Below are 19,129 nucleotides of genomic sequence, written 5' to 3' on the forward strand. Positions count from 1 at the left end.
CTATGAAAACTGCAACTATGTCTACATTGTTGATTTGAACAATATCTGCTACATAGAAGACTCTCAAATATCTCCTGAGTGAATTAATGGTGAATGAATAATTACGTAAGTAAATGTATGAATGAAGCATTTTAGCAGATGGGCTAAAACTGAGTCTCATTGATTTAGGTGCCCACTCCTGGTGGCAGGGAGTAGTGTCTGCCTCTCTAGCATCATATGGATTAAGAGTGAATTTTGTTTGTTTGTTTATTTTATTTTTTTTTTTGAGACAGAGTCTGACTCTCTCACCCAGGCTGGAGTACAGTGGTGCAATTTCAACTCACTGAAACCTCTGCCTCCTGGGTTCAAGTGATTCTCCTGCCTCAGCCTTCCAAATAGCTGGGATCACAGGTGTGTATGACCACACTTGGCTGATTTTTGTATTTTTAGTAGAGATAGGGTATCAGCATGTTGGCCAGGCTGGTCTTGAACTCCTGACCTCAAGTGATCAGCCCACCTTGGTCTCCCAAAGTGCTGGGATTACAGGTGTGAGCCACTGCGCCTGGGGAAGAGCAGAATATTAAGAGTGAACTTTTTAAAGAAAATCCAGATGCTATTACTCAAAGAGAAGAGGTTGCTGAGCAGTCGAGCAATAAATGTTCTTCATATCATTCCCTTTCTTCCCTTTTCTGTCACCAATGCCTGCACACTAATATATTGGAATAGGTTGATTATATCTTCTACTCCCTTCTTTCAAGATGTTAATAATTCTTCTTTTGAAATATCAAATCTGTCTTTTATTTATTTATTGCCCACACCACCACATTGGTGTTGACCTTCAATTACTTGTTGCTAATCTTCTTGCTCCCAGTATGATTTCCCATTACCCTGGATCTCATCAATATGGCTTTCATTGTTATTTCTTAACAACAACAACAACACATGCTATATTATTTTGTCTCTAATGAGACAGAACCTGTTAAAATATTTATGATTTTTTTCAACATAAATACTTTCTCCCAGTCAGACTTGTGCCTTTATTCCTATTCCTTGTTGTCTATTCCTGAACACCCTTGGTTCATGTTTCTACAATCTTAGTTCAAAAATTCATTTTACAAATAAGCTCATCAAATCTTTTTGTAAGAGACATCCAGGGGAAAGGAAAAGTATTTTTTTTTTAAGTCCTAGAGAGGTTACCCATACAGAGCAAAATTTCAGCATAACTATCCCTGGACTCTTGGTCTTATACCCTAGGTCTGAAATCCTCCTTTATGCCAACCTATTCTTCAATATATCCTATGCCCTTTCTCTCTTGTCTTTCAAACACCACTCTGTCCTTCTATGCAGCTGAGATCTAACTCTGTAGAATTTTCCTGATTACATAGCCTTCAGGGAACTCCAAATATAGGTAAAATTACTACTTATATAATGCACTTCCATAGTTCCTTTTAATGCTGCCTTTCACAGTATCTTTTCAGATTTTATTTTAGGCCTCATAAGATTGCAAATGTCTTAGAGACAGTGTTTCAGGAGAGTTTTTTTGTTGTTTTTCTAAATATTGATATAAAACCTAGCAACATGCTAAGCATATAGTTAATTTTCAAGTTAAAATTGTTTGGTGGCTTTTGTTGAGTATTACTTAAGATCATAAATTTTGGATTAACCTATATCCAATTGTAGATTTAATTCAAGTGATTTTGGTCAAGGATTCTAATTGTTCTTGCATTTGAAGTCAGAGAACCCAATAGAGATCTTAAAATACAGCCATGGTTTAATGGAATACTTGGTTAGATTTTTGAATTCTTTGTAAAACTAACAGCTGGCTAGAAAAGTACCTACAAAGAAAAGGTCTTTTTAGAAATGTTTTTTTCTGATGAAATTGTGTCAGCAAGATGCAATGAGGATGCTCTATTAAGTGTTAAAATTCAAGACCTACTGCTCAAATAGTTTTGTTTTATGGATTACAGAAGGGTATGGCTATTTTTAAAAGGCAGTGGTAGTATGCAGCTCATTTGAGAAAACCAAGAAGAGCACAGCAGGAATCGTCACCACAGAACATCCCAGTTTTTAAAACATGTAATTGTCCATGTTATCGACTAAATATTATCCATTATGTGGATTGCTGGTACCATGTAAAGGTTATATAAAATTGTTTAAATGCGGAGGAAATCTTTCAGTATACTTCTCATAATTACTAGGCCTTACATTACACATTTTGTATTTCGGAGCGCAGGAATTTGACCGGGGAATGCGGGCTGGATAACAGATCTGCTACAAACTTGCATTTGTGATGCTTGGATGAACTTAAGCCAGTGCTTTCAATTCCGAAGCTACTCTGTATTTTTTTTTTTTAATTAAAACATCTCTCGCTCTTTACTTTATATTGGTAGTCTAACTTTAAAACATCATTATTAAAGATAATTTTTTTAAAAGACAAAACTCCTGGTTTTAGGTAGAAGCAAATTCAGTCCTTAGGCAAAGAAGACAACATACTAACAATGTAATATAATGAATGCCTGTGTTGCATCTTTTCATGATTTAAAAAATAATTTTTCAAATTTCTATTTGTATGATTTTAAGATAATTTAAATCTAAAAGATAATATCTTCTAAAAGATAAGGATAAAACCTCAAGTTATCTATTATAGGGACATTTAGAATGCATATTTGTATGATTTTAAGATAATTTAAGTAAATCTAAAAGAGAATGTCTTCTAAAAGCTAATGAGAAAGCCTCAACTTATCTATTATAGGGACATTTAGAATGCATATATGAAGCTGAAACTGCTCATGTTTAAAATAGCACAAGCTTTCATTTATTTGAATTATATCCTCTAAAATATAATAGTTTCTTTCTTTAAATCTTCCTTGAATTATAACTTTATACTGACATTTTCTTTTTCATTAGATGGTAATTTTTTGAGAGTTGTGTCTATGGTTTCACACGTCCTTGAATATCCCATATTATCTTGCTCTAACTTATGAAATAGATAGTTTGTAAATCCTTGTTGAATGATTGTTCTGTATGCCTCCCAAAAAATCCATTTGTTCTCCGCTGAGAGGAAAAAATAAAAAATTAAAAAAAAAATAAAAAGACGATGTGATTTTATCTGATTTCAGTATCAGATAAAAATTCATGGATAATTATTCTTTTGACAGAATCTTCTATAATGAGAAAAACTGAATTAACATGTTTCTGATCCATTGAACAAATTCTCTAAATGTGTCTACTCCAATCAAAGGTAGAAAACCCTGACCTCTTTACAACGTGTTCAATTGTTCTTCTTCTCTCACTAACGTTGAAATGTTACCTTTAACTTTCTAATGGTTTTATGGGAGAAAATGTGGAGGAGAATCTTAGAAAGCAAGACGTATGGTTAGATGCTATAAAAATTATTTATTGTATAAATTAAATGCAAAATATTAGAACTCATTTAAATGTGTATGGAACACAACAGTGCATGCCATTTAGTCTTTCATTCTTTTAACATATATTTACACGGATGAAAGGACCCATAGAAAATCTGACCTGTTTTCCATTTAAAACTGGACTTATTTTCACATTAAAAGTAAGGAAGTAGCTTTCTTCAAATTATTTACGGTGTAAGAAATCGCAAGCCCTACCATTGGATGAGATTTGTGTTTATTCTAGCAGATGGAGAACATGATTGTTTCTAAAGTATTTTACCCAATTTTTAAAATACCATTTCCTTTTCCAGGCGTTTCCTGGAAACATCAACTCTGATGGTGTGGTCCGGCACGAATTACAGCATCCGGTTATCGCCCGCTATGTGCGCGTAGTGCCTCTGGATTGGAATGGAGAAGGGCGCATTGGACTCAGAATTGAAGTTTATGGCTGTTCTTACTGTGAGTATCATATTGTTTAAATTTGTGGCAGGTTTTATCTTTATTTAAATAGTAAGCTGTTTTATTTTAAATTATTTAACATTACTTGCTTTCTCTGACAATAAACTACCTTCTCATTTACATATATATGTATCTATGCATAGATATATATATATAAAATAAAAGGTTGTTTCTCTATTTGCATGTTATAAATGTATATTATAAACACATACAGAGACTAACAGACATGTCACTGTATCTTAATTATTCTTCAGGTTGAAGATTTGGAAAGTTTTTTTTTGTTCAATAGACTAAATAATAAAGCTTATTAATAAAATTGCCTTGTCTTATGAAATATTTAAAAAGGGGAAACCTATATTGTTATCTATGTATTTGGGTCTTTATGATGGGTTTTGAAAACATTTCGAAGAACTTCCTTCCAGTTCACTAAGTATCTCTCTTCAGTTATGCCTCTTCTTATACTAAAGCCAATCACTGGGTTTTAAAGTCAATGACGCTTTCTCTACCAAATTTAATTTATTTTTTCAAATCGATTTGGTCATCTAAAGAGGTTATTTTCCCTTAAATATATTTTAAATCTCTCTTGTTATTTCTTAAATACATTATGCATATATCTAAGGATTCCAACATACGAATTTGGGGGATTATAATTCTTCTGTCTATTGTTTCTGCTAATTTTTGCAAATGGTACTTGTTTTCTCCTACTCCTCTTCCTCTCTCTTTTTCTTCTTATCCTGTTTGCCTGTCTGTCCTTTTTATCCTTATCCTTATGCTTATCCATATTCTTTACTGTGACCTCGATATCTTTAAAATTTTATCAGTGGAAATTTGTTTGGGCCAAGGTTGATGGTGAATTCTTCTTGAGAGGCTAGATCTTTGCTTATTTGCTTCTGTGCAGGCAATACCAACACAGAACTGCTTTCAAGATTATCTCCAGTTGTGGTTGTTGTTTCTTTATGAGACTGCTAGATAGTGTAAATTTAATCTACGAACACGTGATTTGCAAACATTGGCTTCAAAATATGAATTCCCTAGTAAAATATACTTTCCTCATTCCTGGAAATTTTTCTTCCTGCTGTTACAATTCCCTGGGGGAACAAAGATGCTGGGTATGAGCAAGGAGGGGAGTTGGTTTCTCTATGTTTTGCAAAAAGTCTCTTATTAGCCCCTTTCCTACTCATTCCTATAAACCCACAAAAATGAGTTCACACTAAGCAGAAAATTTCAAATGCCCCCGTTGGACAAGCTTTCTAAAACGCCCTAGACACTTAGTATTTTATATAAAAGAATATATGAAGCTTTCACTTCTGTATACATTTAGTAACAGAAATTGGTCAAAATATTAGCTATAATAGTGCCCGAATACGGTCTTATTAATTCATAGGCAATAGTGTTATGTGCAAACTACAATAAAGGAGTCATGCAGGTCATTTAAAAATTCTCAAAAAATGTTTATTTGGTTACCATTTTATTGTAGCAGATAAAATTAGTAGAGAGACAAAATATTTAGCTCTTCGGGAGAATGTAGCTCTTTCAAAGGAAAATTTAGCATTTCTGGAAAGGCCCAAAAAGAGGTCTAACATAAATTAGAATCCTTGGCCCTATGTGTTCTGGACATTCACGAACAGAGTGTCATGTTCACACATAGTCTTGCTCTCAGCATAGCATCATGATGGGAAGGCCAGAAGAAAATGTGATATTTTTGTGACCATCACACATTTTGCTAAGAACCATGTTTAGCTTTTAGTAAATAAATACAGACACACACACACATATATATACACACACACGTATATACACACACACATATACATGTATATATATATAAAATCATTCATGGAGACTATGTGTATGTGCAACTTATTTTATTAGCAATTATTTAATGAGCACTTTTCATGCGTGATGAATATATTAAATGGTAGCATTACCACAGTGGATGAGAAAGACATGGTCTTTGAGAGACGAAATGGGACAAATAATTTAATAGAGTTAATCATAATAAAAACAGTGAAAGTTAAAATTTACCCAAAAGCACATAGCCTGAGTGATAAGTCTGAAAGGGAAACCAGGTAGTCTGGTACAGTGCCAAAGCTCACTATCACCGTTCTGTTTTTAATCCCAGCAAAATAAGCACCTACCTGACCATCCACAGTTTAATCAAAACATCATGTCAACATCCCGCAACCACTGAGCAGGCCTTCTCCCAGTTACTGCAACTCCTTAAACGTAAAAATTCACCTGATTTGTATCACCATAGATTAGTTCTTGTTTTTCAAAAAAATTTCACACAGATGGAGTCATAAAAGATGCATTTTTTTACACTTGACTTCTTTAGTTAAAAATCATATTTCTGAGAATTATTCGTGCTGATATTAGAGATACTAGTTTCTTTTCCTCAGCATTATTCTATCTTGTGAATATTCTACAATCATTTGTTTATTTCATGCTGACGAATGTTTGAGTTGTTTCTAGATGTTGGCTATTTATATAGAATTACTAAAAATGTTTCCGATGGGTATAGACCTGGGGGGGTAATAACAAACTAGCATATATGTGTGTTCACCTTTGGCCAATAACAACATAAATTTTTCTAATTTGGTTATATCAATTTAAAGTCTCCAATGCAATTAACTAGAGTTCCTGATGCTTACAAATTAAGATGTTTAGTATTGTTTAAAAGTTTAGGCCAGGCGCGGTGGCTCACGCCTGTAATCCCAGCACTTTGGGAGGCCGAGGAGGGCGAATCATGAGGTCAGGAGATCGAGACCATCCTGGATAACACGGTGAAACCCCGTCTCTACTAAAAATACAAAATAAAATTAGCCGGGCGTGGTGGCGGGCGCCTGTAGTCGCAGCTACTCGGGAGGCTGAAGCAGGAGAATGGCGTGAACCCGGGGGTCAGAGCTTGCAGTGAGCCAAGATTGCGCCACTGCACTCCAGCCTGGGAGACAGAGCCAGACTCCGTCCTCCCCCCCCCAAAAAAAAAAAAAGTTTAGCCGTTCTGGTGAGTGTTTGTCATATCTCATTTTAGTTATGTTTCTTTTTTTTTTTTTTTTTTTGAGACGGAGTCTTGCTTTGTCACCCAGGCTGGAGTGCAGTGGTGTGATCTTGGCTCACTGCAAGCTCCGCCTCCCAGGTTCACGCCATTCTCCTGCCTCAGTCTCCCGAGTAGCTGGGACTACAGGCGCCCACCACCACGCCCGGCTAATTTTTTTTTTTTATTTGTATTTTTTCTAGAGACCAGGTTTCACTGTATTAGCCAGGATGGTCTTGATCTCCTGACCTCCTGATCCGCTCGCTTAGGCTTGTTTCTGATTTTTGAAAGAAGTTATGCTTATTGGTCATATGTATAATTTTTTTTAAGTGTTCAAGAATCTTGCTCATATTTCTATGGATTCCCATTTATCTATTTATATATCTATCATCTATATATCAATCATCTGTTTGATTGTTTTAAGTAGTTTTTGCAGGCAACTCTTCTTCATTCTCATTATAATTGCTAGACATGTATTTATTTTTGAGGTGACTTTTTTTAACAATAATAATTTTAAAGCAAACATTGTCAATGAGGTTACTTAAGAGTCCACAGGTGTAGACTTAAACTGTGACCACACGTTCTATAATTGTTACAAGTAGATTTATAAAGTTGTGAGTTTGTGCTGTCATGGGCTTTTCCATCAAGCCTGGCCTTTGACAATTACAAGACAAGAAGGAAAAATAACTGAAGCAAATCAGGAAGCCAGACTTTTCTACTGTGTAAGTCCCTTTGGGGGAAAATCATATAGCTTTGGGAAACTGTATTAACATTTATATCAATAGATGCCAGTGGAGTAAGTAACTTAGCAACAGAAAATTTAAAAAGTAGCATTTCAGTTGGATGTAGTAGATTGGGTAATGTCCTCTCATAACATAAAGCCTTTAGAAGTTGTAAGCATATAAGTATTTGCAGATGTGACTAAGTTAACAATCATGACAGGGAGAGGCAATTAACAATCATGATACGGAGAGGCACTTTTTTTTTTTTTTTTTTTTTTTTGAGACGGACTCTCGCTTTGTTGCTCAGGCTGGAGTGCAGTGGCGTCATCTCAGCTCACTGCAAGCTCCACCTCCTGGGTTCACGCCATTCTCCTGGGGAGAGACAATTTTACATTAGCCAGGTGGGCCCTAAGTGCAATCACATGTGTCACTGTAAAAGGTAGGCAGGGAGAGATTTCACAGATGGGAAAGAAGGAGAGAACGTGAACACCTTGGAACCAGAGGCTGGAGTGATATGGCGATAAGCCAAGGAATGCTAACAGCTACCAGGAGCAGGAAAAGAAAGAGACAGATTTTTCTCTGGAGGGAATGTGATCTTGCCAACACATTGATTTCACTCAGTGACACTGCTTTGGAACTTCTGACCTCCGAAGTTGTGAAAGAACAAATTTCTGTTATTTTAAGCCACTAAGTTTGGAATAATCTGTTATAGCAACAACATGAAACTAATACAAGAGTCAATATATTTTAGAAAAGAAAAGACAAAAATTGGCCTGAGCAATGTTCTCTGATAGAACTTTCTACAAAGATGTAGATATTGTCAACATGCTCTAGCCACTAAACATATGTGGCTACTAGCATGTGAAATGTAGCTAAGACAACTGTGGAACCAAATTTTTAATTTAATTTAATTTTTAATTCATTTGAATTCAAATTTAAATAATGTGACTACTGGCTACCATATTAGACAGTGCAGCTTAGAGGAACAAAAACATCTTCTATTTTTTTTCTTGTCTTTTTATAACATAAAGGACCTATTAAAGTTACGTTTTAAGTGTCAGTCTCTATTGTTTTTTCTTAGTTTGGAAAACAAAAATTTAATCATCCTGAAAACTGTCTTTACTGTCAATAGTGTAATCACCAGCCATCTTACTAACTACACAGTCTTAGTCTGTTTTGTGTTACTATAACAGAATATCTGAGACTGGGTAATCTAGAAAGAACACAGGTATATTTTTTACCGTTCTGGAGGCCGGGGAGCTCAAGGTCAAGGGACCTGCATCTGGCGAGGGCCTTCTTTTTGCATCATCTCATAACAGGAAACAGAGCCCTCGTGACCTACTCATGTCTTAAAAGTCCCACATCTCAACACTGTTGCATTGGGGATTAAGTTTCCAAAACATGAACTTTGAAGGATGCATTCATACCACAGCATACACCAAATGTCCAGATAAGACTGTTTTTCATTTATTATTTTTGAAGAATGAAAATTGCTTATCTCTTTTCCAAGAAAAATGTACATGTTTATATTTTAATATATATGTTAAACATATTTGTTACGAAACACTTTCCAAAAGTTACTTCGATGTAAATTTTCTATACTAGAATTCAAACTAGAATGAGTCCTTAGAAGATGATACTCTGTGTTCTTGAGCTTAGTGAACTGTGTTGTCTCAAGAGCTTTCTTTGGATTTTTCAATGAGAAAAGGAATCATATAACTTTGGGTGGGGAAATGTAGATTAGACACAGCCCCCCATTTTGGCTTCCTAGAGAATAGCAGTGCTGTGTACTCTAGGGTTTCAGCAAGGAGAAACATAGTTTTGATCCTGCCTGTGAAAGAGAGATGAATTCTCTAATCTGTCTGGAAACTCCTGAGAGGGTGTTCCTGGGATCTATCTTAAACCTGCAAGAGAGGGAATGGGGCTTCTTTCACTACGAAGTTTGCCAGAAAACTAGAGAGAGAGAAATCATAATGTGAGCACTGTTTCTGTTTGACTGTGTGTCTGATGTAACTCCCCTTGTGTTTGTCATCTTTCCTCTGTGCAGTTCCTCCATGATCACTTTGTCATCTGAGAAATGAGGTACTTCTCAAGGTTGAAATAAGACGCTGACTCTATTCCAGGTGGAGAATTTCGTTCCAGGCCACTGCTTTGAAGCCTTTAGGGCTTCTATTGTTCCTACTTCCTGACTTGTCTTGAATATAATATGAATTCCAATTTCAATAAATCTAAACTCATTTGAAATCATTCTGCTTCCTCTACGTTTGGTTTTCCCTCAAGTTTAGTTGAAACAAGTGCATGCAGTTATTTTTAAAACTTAGCAATATGTCCCATGCCTTTTGATTCAGTGAGCTTTCTCCCACAGCACAGACACTAATCTTCTTACACGATACCAGTGGGACTTCATAAAGCAAAAGGAAGAGGTCTCAGATTAATAATTTCAAAAAATCATTTATGGCTGCATTACTCAAACATTCATTGTAAAAAGCCAAACACAGTGCATTGATTAAAGTACTGAGCGTTTTTGATGGCAAATACTTAATTAGCTTTTAGCCAGAGTCCTCTTAAAAGTAAGGATGGCACCTTGGGAAACCAAGGTACACACATTGAAAGTAATTTTTATATAGGCTTTTAATTTGGATGAATAAATAATAAAACCTGTATGTCACTCAATGCAAATCATGATGGAAAATTGTGTTGCTGCCTGAGAAAAAAAGAGAACGTATCAGGAGAAGTTAAATACAAATAAATAACAGACAGTGTTTGGTCCTTTTCATGCTGTGTTGATGGCACATCTGCATCTCTAGTGAGAATACCCTCTTCTAGGGTCACACACTAACTCCCCTCATTCTCATGCTGCCCAGGCAAGAGATGCTGCCATGTACAGATGTGTTAGTTTCCCGGGGTCTCTGTGAAATAGTTCTGCAATCTTAAGACGAAGTTTAAGACGATGGAAAGGTATTCTATCATGGTTCTAGAGGGCACAGTCCGAAGTCAAGGTGTTAGCAAGGGTAGTTCCTTCTGGAAGCTTGGAGACAGAAACAGTTCCATGTCCCTCGCCCATCTCCTGGTGGTGGCCAGAAGTCCTTGGTGTTCTTTGGCTCATTGCTGCCTCATTTCAATCTCTCCTTTGGGTTCACGTTCACATGAACTTCTTCGCTTTGGTCTGTGTCTCTGTGTCTTCACATAGTCTTCTTCTAAGGACATCGGTTATTGGAATTAGGATCTACCCTAAACCGGGATGACCTTATCTTAACAAGTTATATCCACAAAGACCCACTTTTGAAATAAGGCCACGCTTTGAGGTTTTGAGTGGACGTGGACTTTTGGAAACACTATTCAACACAATATTATATATACATATACATATATGTGTGTATATATATATATAAATCATTAAGAATTTATGTTTACATCAGTTTAAGTGAGCAAAAAATAAAAAATCAGTTCTGGGAGTCAACCTGTGTGCTCCTACTTAAATTAGATATTTAATTTTGTATCATACAGAAGCATCCCAGATACTTATATTTTGTGTTTATAATTTCTTCAATTTATTCAGTTAACATGTATTGCATTCAGGCATTTAGAAACAACCTAAAGCATAAACCCTGCCCTCAAGGAGATGAATTCTTGGCAGAATAAATGAATAAGTTAATAGTTTAAATACTCTATGATAAATGCTATGACAGAGAAGGAAGCCTCGCCTATGTTGACTGATGAAATAAGGTTTCACTAAGAAGCAGCAGAAATTAGGGGTAAACGAGCATTCAAGACAAGAACTAATATTTTCAAAGACTAAGAGACACAGAGGTAAGAACATAATTTATTTCATATTTGGAGTTTTTAGTTAGCAACATAAGTCTCATTTCAGTGTACCTACATAAATATATAAATTATTATGTTGCTTAGAGGTTCAATATATTTGTGACAAATTTGTTAATCTTATTAATATTAATAAGAATAAAAACATTGAATTATACTATTTTAAAAGCATTTTGCTAATTTTAAATCTTAAGTGTAAATCTGACCATATTACATCTGGGCTGACTACACGTTAATGATGCTACATTGCCTATGAAGTCCAAGCTGTTTGTTTGAAATTTAATTTCTCCCCACCCACTGACTACCTCTGTAGTCTTAAATCCTGTCATATTGTGTTTTATGCTCCAAATATGAATACAAGCTACATTTCCTAATACATGAGTGACCTGCTTGTTTAACATGCATTCATTCGAGATACTTTCTCTAACCAAAATACCCTCTCCATCATCCTTTACCTGACCAATCTTTTTTATCTTTCAAGATTCATTTGAAATGCAATATTTAATATTTAATGAGAATCATCTGAATTTCCACAGTGAGTCATGTGTTTATTTTCATATGAATATTTATCAGATATCATATACCATTATATTACATAAATATTTCCAATGGAATATTTAACAAAATAATTCAATATAAAGTCATCTGCAAGATACTGGGAGGAGGAGACAGCAAGTGTCACCTTATTCATCATTGGCATCCCCTTAAATGGCAGGCTCTCTGTATACAATAAATGTTTGCTGAAGTGAACTGACATCAAATGTAAATGATACAGGCATAATTTATTCCCTCAGTGAAAACTGATTACTATTTGAGGATGCATAGATTCTTTTATTGGTGGAACAGGGTATGATTCTACTGTATCATATTGAACAGTGCTCTGAGGGGCCTACAAAATATTGAAATAATTACCAAACTAAATATAATAATAGATGTTCAAACAGAGCTATATACATCAAATAACTCAGTGTTTTTTTCTAATTTAAATATTTGTATAACTTGTATTATTTCTGGTTATTATTTTAAATCATACTTTTTTGAGGCTGCTTCATGGGTTATGTATATGGATTGCTTATCAGAGGAAAAAAAATCACCCAAGATCCAGAGTAATGTGAAAATAAAAGTAACTTAACATAAAAATAGATTTAATAGATATCACTGCCAAGTTATACAAGATAAACTGATAATGAGGTAATTAAAATTGTCGTGTACTATATGACATATTTGGGATATGCTATGTTTCTAAGTTTTCATGTTATTAGATTTAAAAAAATATTGTATGTTGTAACCAGAAATGTTCTTGCCATTAAGAGATCTGGAACTTAGATTTGAGCACATGTAGTATTCTTTAGTGCTTTTAAGAATAGTTTGGGTTTCAAACTAGAATTGCAGTGCTTTGTAATAGACATCTGTGGATTGTCATTCAATGTCAGTTTGAGATAATGACTTCTTAGTCTGTACATATAAATATTATTGTAGGGATAAGGCTAATGATGAAAGCTCACACAATAGATACTTTCATGTAATTTGGGTATAAGCCTTTTTTGCAGGGGTTGGCTAAGGTAGATAGCTAGTGGATCAGATACTCAGTGGATCTCATTCCTGGGTTACCATTTGAGGATGACATTTGAAATGAACAAATTTAAAGCATGGAAATATATGTTCTAATTTTTTATTCTATGGGGAAACAGCTATCAGTATTTAATTGGGTTTTTTCTAGTGTAATTTGTTTACTTGGAAGAAACTTACCATTGACTTTGTTCAGTGAGAGAACATGGTGAGCCTACCTTTATATTTAGGAACAAGACAGTTACAATTGGCAGCTAGCTTGTATTTCGGAGAACTATTTAATATGTCACTGATACAGAGTTGGAGTCACATCATATTACTGTAAAATCTAAATTTAAATTTACTCTCAAGAACTTGCAAAGTTAAACTGACATATAAAATCAAGAGTGTCGATTTAAAAACAAATTAAAATTTCTGGCAGAGAGTAATATGCAATTAGACCTATGTCTGTCACTCTGAAATATGAATAACAGTATACTTTCTAGAATAAGGGAGGGTCTAACTTTTATTATACATATTAGTCCAAAATTTTTCATAAAATAATTTCCCAAGTAATGTAAACATATTAAAACAAAAGTATATATACACACATTTTGGTGCCTCGTTAAAGAGAAGAATAAGGTAATGAAAAAGAACTATGTTTCACTGTGGTTTATAAATAAGATATTTTGATTACTACAAAGAGGAGCCATATGTGTACTCTATAAGAACTTCAAAGCTGAAAAGTTTCCAAGAGACCATCCAGCCCAATCCCCTATTTTACTAACGAGGAAACCAAAACCCACAGAGTTGTGTGACTTGCATAAGCGAATTAATAGCAGACCTAGAGATCCTGCATAACAATCTAGAGCATAGCTTCCTCTCTGACATTTAATGCCTCTCTCCTCTGGTTCATTCTTCTTTGTTTCTTCTTCACCCATAAGGGCTTTTTATAATATTAGTGATGGCCCACAGAAAATATAATTCTGTGAACTCTGATGACCATAGAAATGCTCTGGCCCATCAATTATCACCGTAAGAATATATAGGAGATATCCAGTAAGAAAAATATCTCAGTAGTACTGTGCATTCCACATGTCCAGCAGAAAAATTTAAATGACTAATCTTCATACTGTACTCATTGGAGAACAGCTTGCAAATAAACACAACTCAAGCTTTAATTGCATTTTGGTGCAGAAAGTTTATCAATATCAGTTAGTGTATTTTCTCAGGTAATCTTACCTCCTGAGGTACGTTAACTACCTTTTATATATATGTTAATTTTTATTTATGATAGATGATTGCAGAGAGTACTAAAGCCTAAATTACAGTTATACAGTCCATCAACATTTCACTTATAATCCGTTTGATGTGAGGAAAGCAATAAAATTTAAAACACTGCAAATATATATAAGTGATTCTTTTATTAGCTTTTATTCTTGTGTTGTTAGTTTTCATTATCACCTATTTAAATTAGCTTAGCTAGGGAGAGAAGAGCAAATATTTAAGATGGCAGTAATTGTCCTCATGAATTAAAAGTAACAACATAATAAAATAATTATTTAGTATGCACACTTTTAAAATTTCAAGCAATTAAAATTACTTGAATTAGAAATCAGTGATTTTCAGAGATTAAATATTCTTATTCCTATTAGAATAGTATCAGATCTTTTTTTTTTTTTTTTGAACCCCTGCTTTATTATTTTTTTTTTTGGTGAGAGCTTTAAGGGCACAAAATGTTTATAGCTACAAGTTATACATGTATTATAAATTGTATATAATGATACAAAGTGCTAACTAAATAGATGGAGAACGCATAATCACTTTGGCTCAGTTAATCCAATAATTTCCACAATGTATCAGATCTTTTATAGTTAGACTTGAAAAGAAGTAATCTAGATTTTTAAATTGAGATTTTTATATTTTCTATGCTTCTAAATAAAGCATATATATTTTTCTCACATGCTCAAAATACTGTCATATTAGGTTTTTCACCTTTCATGCTTGTTTGGCTGGACTGGAGGAGTTAAAGAAACTGTCATTGTTCTCTTTTATTACCAATTAATGGGGGAATAATCTCAAGGATTAAAGAAAGCATTCAACCCGTACCAATCATTTTGTAAACATCTGAATACTCTGCCCTCAAGCACCCCCAAATAATAATATTTACTAGGAAAAAAGTCCTTATTTATGGAATGTTTTTAGCAAGATATCCCTGTGTTAGGTTGCTTATGGTAAACACTTAGCAACTTTAGATTTATGATCACGGCTCTATGGAAAATCACTTATCAGCTAGATGACTATGGAGGAATGAAATGGAGATGCTTCATAACCGAAATGCTTCTGTGTGAGGCAATAAACTGCATAGCTTATTAAAGACTGTCCCTATTACTCTGGGCCAGAGAGCCCATGTCTGATGCAAGAAGAAAAAGCCTGAGGAACTATGCAGTGTGTATCAAATCCCTCCTTGCTTTGCTTGTCCCTCTGTTTTAATTAACTCCTCTTTATCCAATGGGTAAGGGGGCGGATTCCTGTCCTGGGGTTAAGGGCATGACCGAACACCTGACACCTGACGTAAAGCAACTGAGACCAACAGCAGTTTATTAGTCATATTTCCACACAGCCTTTGAGAGAAAGACATCTCCTGTCTTGCAGGGGACATGGGGGTTGTCCTTGGGAACAGACTGAGCAATCAGACACTTCGGGAGGCAGGATTTGTAGTATCAAGAGAGTGGTCTTCCCCTGGCTCCCATGGGAGGATGTGATTGGCTTGTTTGAATAATTCTGTGGGTGTGGGGTAGGAGGGAAAGGAAGCCCAATACTCAAGGAGAAGTGGAATATGCTTGATCCCCGAGAGAAGCAGCGTCTTTTTATTGGAGGACATATCTGCAGGAATAAAGTTGGGAGGGGAGCTTGCAGTGAGGCCATTGGAGACCCTCCAGGCTTTTCCCAGATGTCAAAGCACACATAAACTGGGACTTACTTTTAGGCCTTATACCACAAGCTCTTAATGTTTTATTTTCTACAATTATTAATAATCTTCGGCTCTACATAAGATGTTTGCTTTGTGTAAATTTGTTTTAACAATCCGATTTTAATATCACCATATAGATTGCATTAATTACTAACTTTAGCCAAATCAGCAACATGTAAAATCCCATATAAAATTTTTTCTTCCCTGTTATCAGAACAGAAAACAAAAACTTCCCTGTTTTTCTTCCCTGTTATAAAAATTATTTCTTCCTTCTTAACCAACCATTTATCATGTCTATTTAGCTGTATGTGCTCTTTTAAACTTGCTGTGTTGACCATATTTGTGTATCATAAATATAAACTAGAAAATGGACAAGTAGCTTCCTAAACTTTGAAGTGCAAATGTTTTATTAAGGGGAAAAAAAAAACCCTCTTTCCCATGGCATTGCACTTCTATAGAAAATATAATTGTTTCCCCCAAATCCTTTTACAAGGTTTTGCTGTGTTCCAAAGGACAGGGACTGAGCTCACTTTGATTTGATTTGGACTCTGAACATGAATGGTTTAACAGCCTCGGTCATTAATCTCTACTCCAAATTTCAACATGTTGTGTCCATCTATTACAGGTGTGGGTGTGTTTTTTGTTGAAACAAAATAACATATACTTACTAATGCTAAAGTTAACGAACAAAAGCAAGGTTAGTGATTTTTGCAACAAAACCTACCCAGTGAGGGTCCCAGAAGCCTATCTGAGTAATACAGTGGGGCAAATGGTTTCAATCTCTGGATGAGCTTTGTTTGTTTGTTTGTTCATTTGTTTGTTTGTTTTGGAGACATTCTCACTCTGTCACCGAGACTGCAGTGCAGTGGTGTGATCATGACTCACTGTAGCCTCGACCTTCTGGGCTTAAGCAATCCTCCTGCCCCAGCCTCTGAAGCAGCTGGGACTACAGGTGCACACCACCATCCCTAGCTAATTTTTTTTACTTATATTTTTGTAGACGGGTTTTTTTTTTTTTTGGTTTGTTTGTTTGTTTGTTTTCCCCATGTTGGTTTTAGACTCCTGGGCTTAAGCAATCCTACCTTGGCGTCCCAAAGTGTTGGGATTACAGGTGTGAGCCACTGCACCAGGCCAAGATGATCCTTTTCAACAGTGTCTAAGTTAAAATATGCTACAAATTTATTTAAGATCATGCTGTAAAATAAATCATTTCAAGTCGATGTCTTGAAACGACAAGAGAATGCAATGTGTTTCCTCCTTTGTCAACCAACAGTGTGGACCCAGCCTGGACTTGCCCATAGTCAGTTGAGCCTGAGAGTAGAGCCTGCCTCATCCATCACCTGACCTTCCGTAATGACTCTAGATCACTTCATTTCTTCTATTTTTTTTTTAAATTATGCCACTCTTTGTCTGTACTCTTCTAGTTTTTCTTCTTCTTATATCTTCTTTCTAAAATAAAAGAATACATAAATGTTTAAAACAAATTATATTTTCAACTTCAGTAAAGATAAAGTTTTGTCAGTAGGGATTAAAATTTGTCATCCTTGACACTGTTGATCTTTCTGGCTCTATAATTCTCGGCTTTGGAGGAAAGGGCTGTCCCTTTGATCCCTGGCTTCTACCCATTAAATACTAGGAGTGCATCATATTTGCCTCAGTTGTGACAACCAAAATTAACCCAAAAGCCTCCTAGGGGCAAAACTGCCCCTGGGTAAGAACTGCTGGTATAGATGGCGCTAAAGCGTCACCTAGAAATCAGTTCATTATGTTCCTAGGAACTATGAAAGGAAAATTGACACATTGTAAGAATTGACTCAACATTCATTTGATTTATATAGCAGTGTCTGTTATTTGCAGAAAGCATGTACGGCATGCTGAGATTTCCATAGACTTCATATTGATATGGACAATATTTATGGTGTTAAAGTATGCCTACACATATAGATCTCCTATATATGTACTGCAGATGAAAATACTATTATGTCACCTTATTAGCATAAATATTGCAAAAGAAAATGACCTCTTGAATTCTCATATCTTTTGTCTGTGATTTGTGGAGAATTACACAACATTACTTCTAAACATTTTCAATCTAAGTGGTTTTATTTTTATTAATTATGCATTACTTTTTATTTTGCCATTAAGTATATCATCTTTTCAACCAGGATCAATTTGAATCTATAATCTCCTTTGGTTAATTGGACATTTTCCTTATTGTGAATTTAAGTTTGGGATCAAGAGATTGATTAGATCTGCCACATAGTTTGGCTGGGGATTATTTATATAGCTGTTCCTTTGCATTTCACTTTTGCTAAAAAAATAGACATTCAAAACAATATAAATTTGTAGTCTGTTAGCAAAGTGTATTATCTAATATTCTATTATATAGTATGTTCTATAGAGTATATTACAGTATATTCTATTCTATTATAGAATATACTTTGCTAACAGAATACAAATTTATATTGTTTTCACACACTCTATTCACATTTAAGAAACATTAACCTTCATAAATAGCATAAAGGCTGATTTTCTCTAAAACAGAGCAAACAAGTCAACAAAATAGCCTTGCCCCACTTCTTAGCTTCCACCTCAAAGGGCTCTTTTTTGTTTGTTTGTTTTGTTTTTGTTTTCGTGTTTTGAGATGGAGTCTAGATCTGTCATCCAGGCTGGGGTCTCGTTCTGTCATCCAGGCTGGAGTGCAGTGGTGTGATCTTGGCTCACTGCAACCTCTGCCTCCCAGGTTCAAGCGATTCTCTTGCCTCAGCCTCCCAAGTAGCTAGGACTACAGATGTATGCCACCATGCCCAGCTAATTTTTGTATTTTTAGTAGAGACAGGGTTTCACCATGTTGGACAGGCTGGTCTTGAACTCCTGACCTCGTGATCCACCTGCCTTGGCTTCCCAAAGTGCTGGGATTACAGGCGTGAACCACCATTCCTGGCCCTCAAAGGGCTCTTTTCCTACTAATGAAGTAAATGATGCAGGCCTGATTGTGCATTTTTTTCCACTTTTAATAACACCTTCATTGACCATGTGACACCACACAATACCACTCCATGGTGATGTGCTCAGCAGATCCAACCAGACCTTTCCAATTCACATAAAATGCCACACACCCTATTCCTCCCTACCTCATAGGGTTGTCAAAAGAATTTGAATGATACATGTGAATGCTCTTCCG

At 35.2% G+C, this 19,129-nt stretch overlaps 1 protein-coding gene across 2 annotated transcripts in view; it reads left to right on the forward strand.

The window, feature by feature from the left end:
* The window catches only part of CNTNAP2 (contactin associated protein 2), a 2,269,257-nt gene that overhangs the window by 903,800 nt on the left and 1,346,328 nt on the right, over positions 1–19,129 (forward strand). For both annotated transcript variants that reach the window (XM_054495308.2, XM_063667934.1), the window contains one exon: positions 3,698–3,845. In XM_054495308.2, the coding sequence (XP_054351283.2) occupies positions 3,698–3,845 (148 nt within the window). The remainder of the gene's footprint in view (positions 1–3,697; positions 3,846–19,129) is intronic.

The sequence above is a fragment of the Pongo pygmaeus genome, chromosome 6 (assembly GCF_028885625.2).
Source record: "Pongo pygmaeus isolate AG05252 chromosome 6, NHGRI_mPonPyg2-v2.0_pri, whole genome shotgun sequence".
Taxonomy (NCBI): domain Eukaryota; kingdom Metazoa; phylum Chordata; class Mammalia; order Primates; family Hominidae; genus Pongo; species Pongo pygmaeus.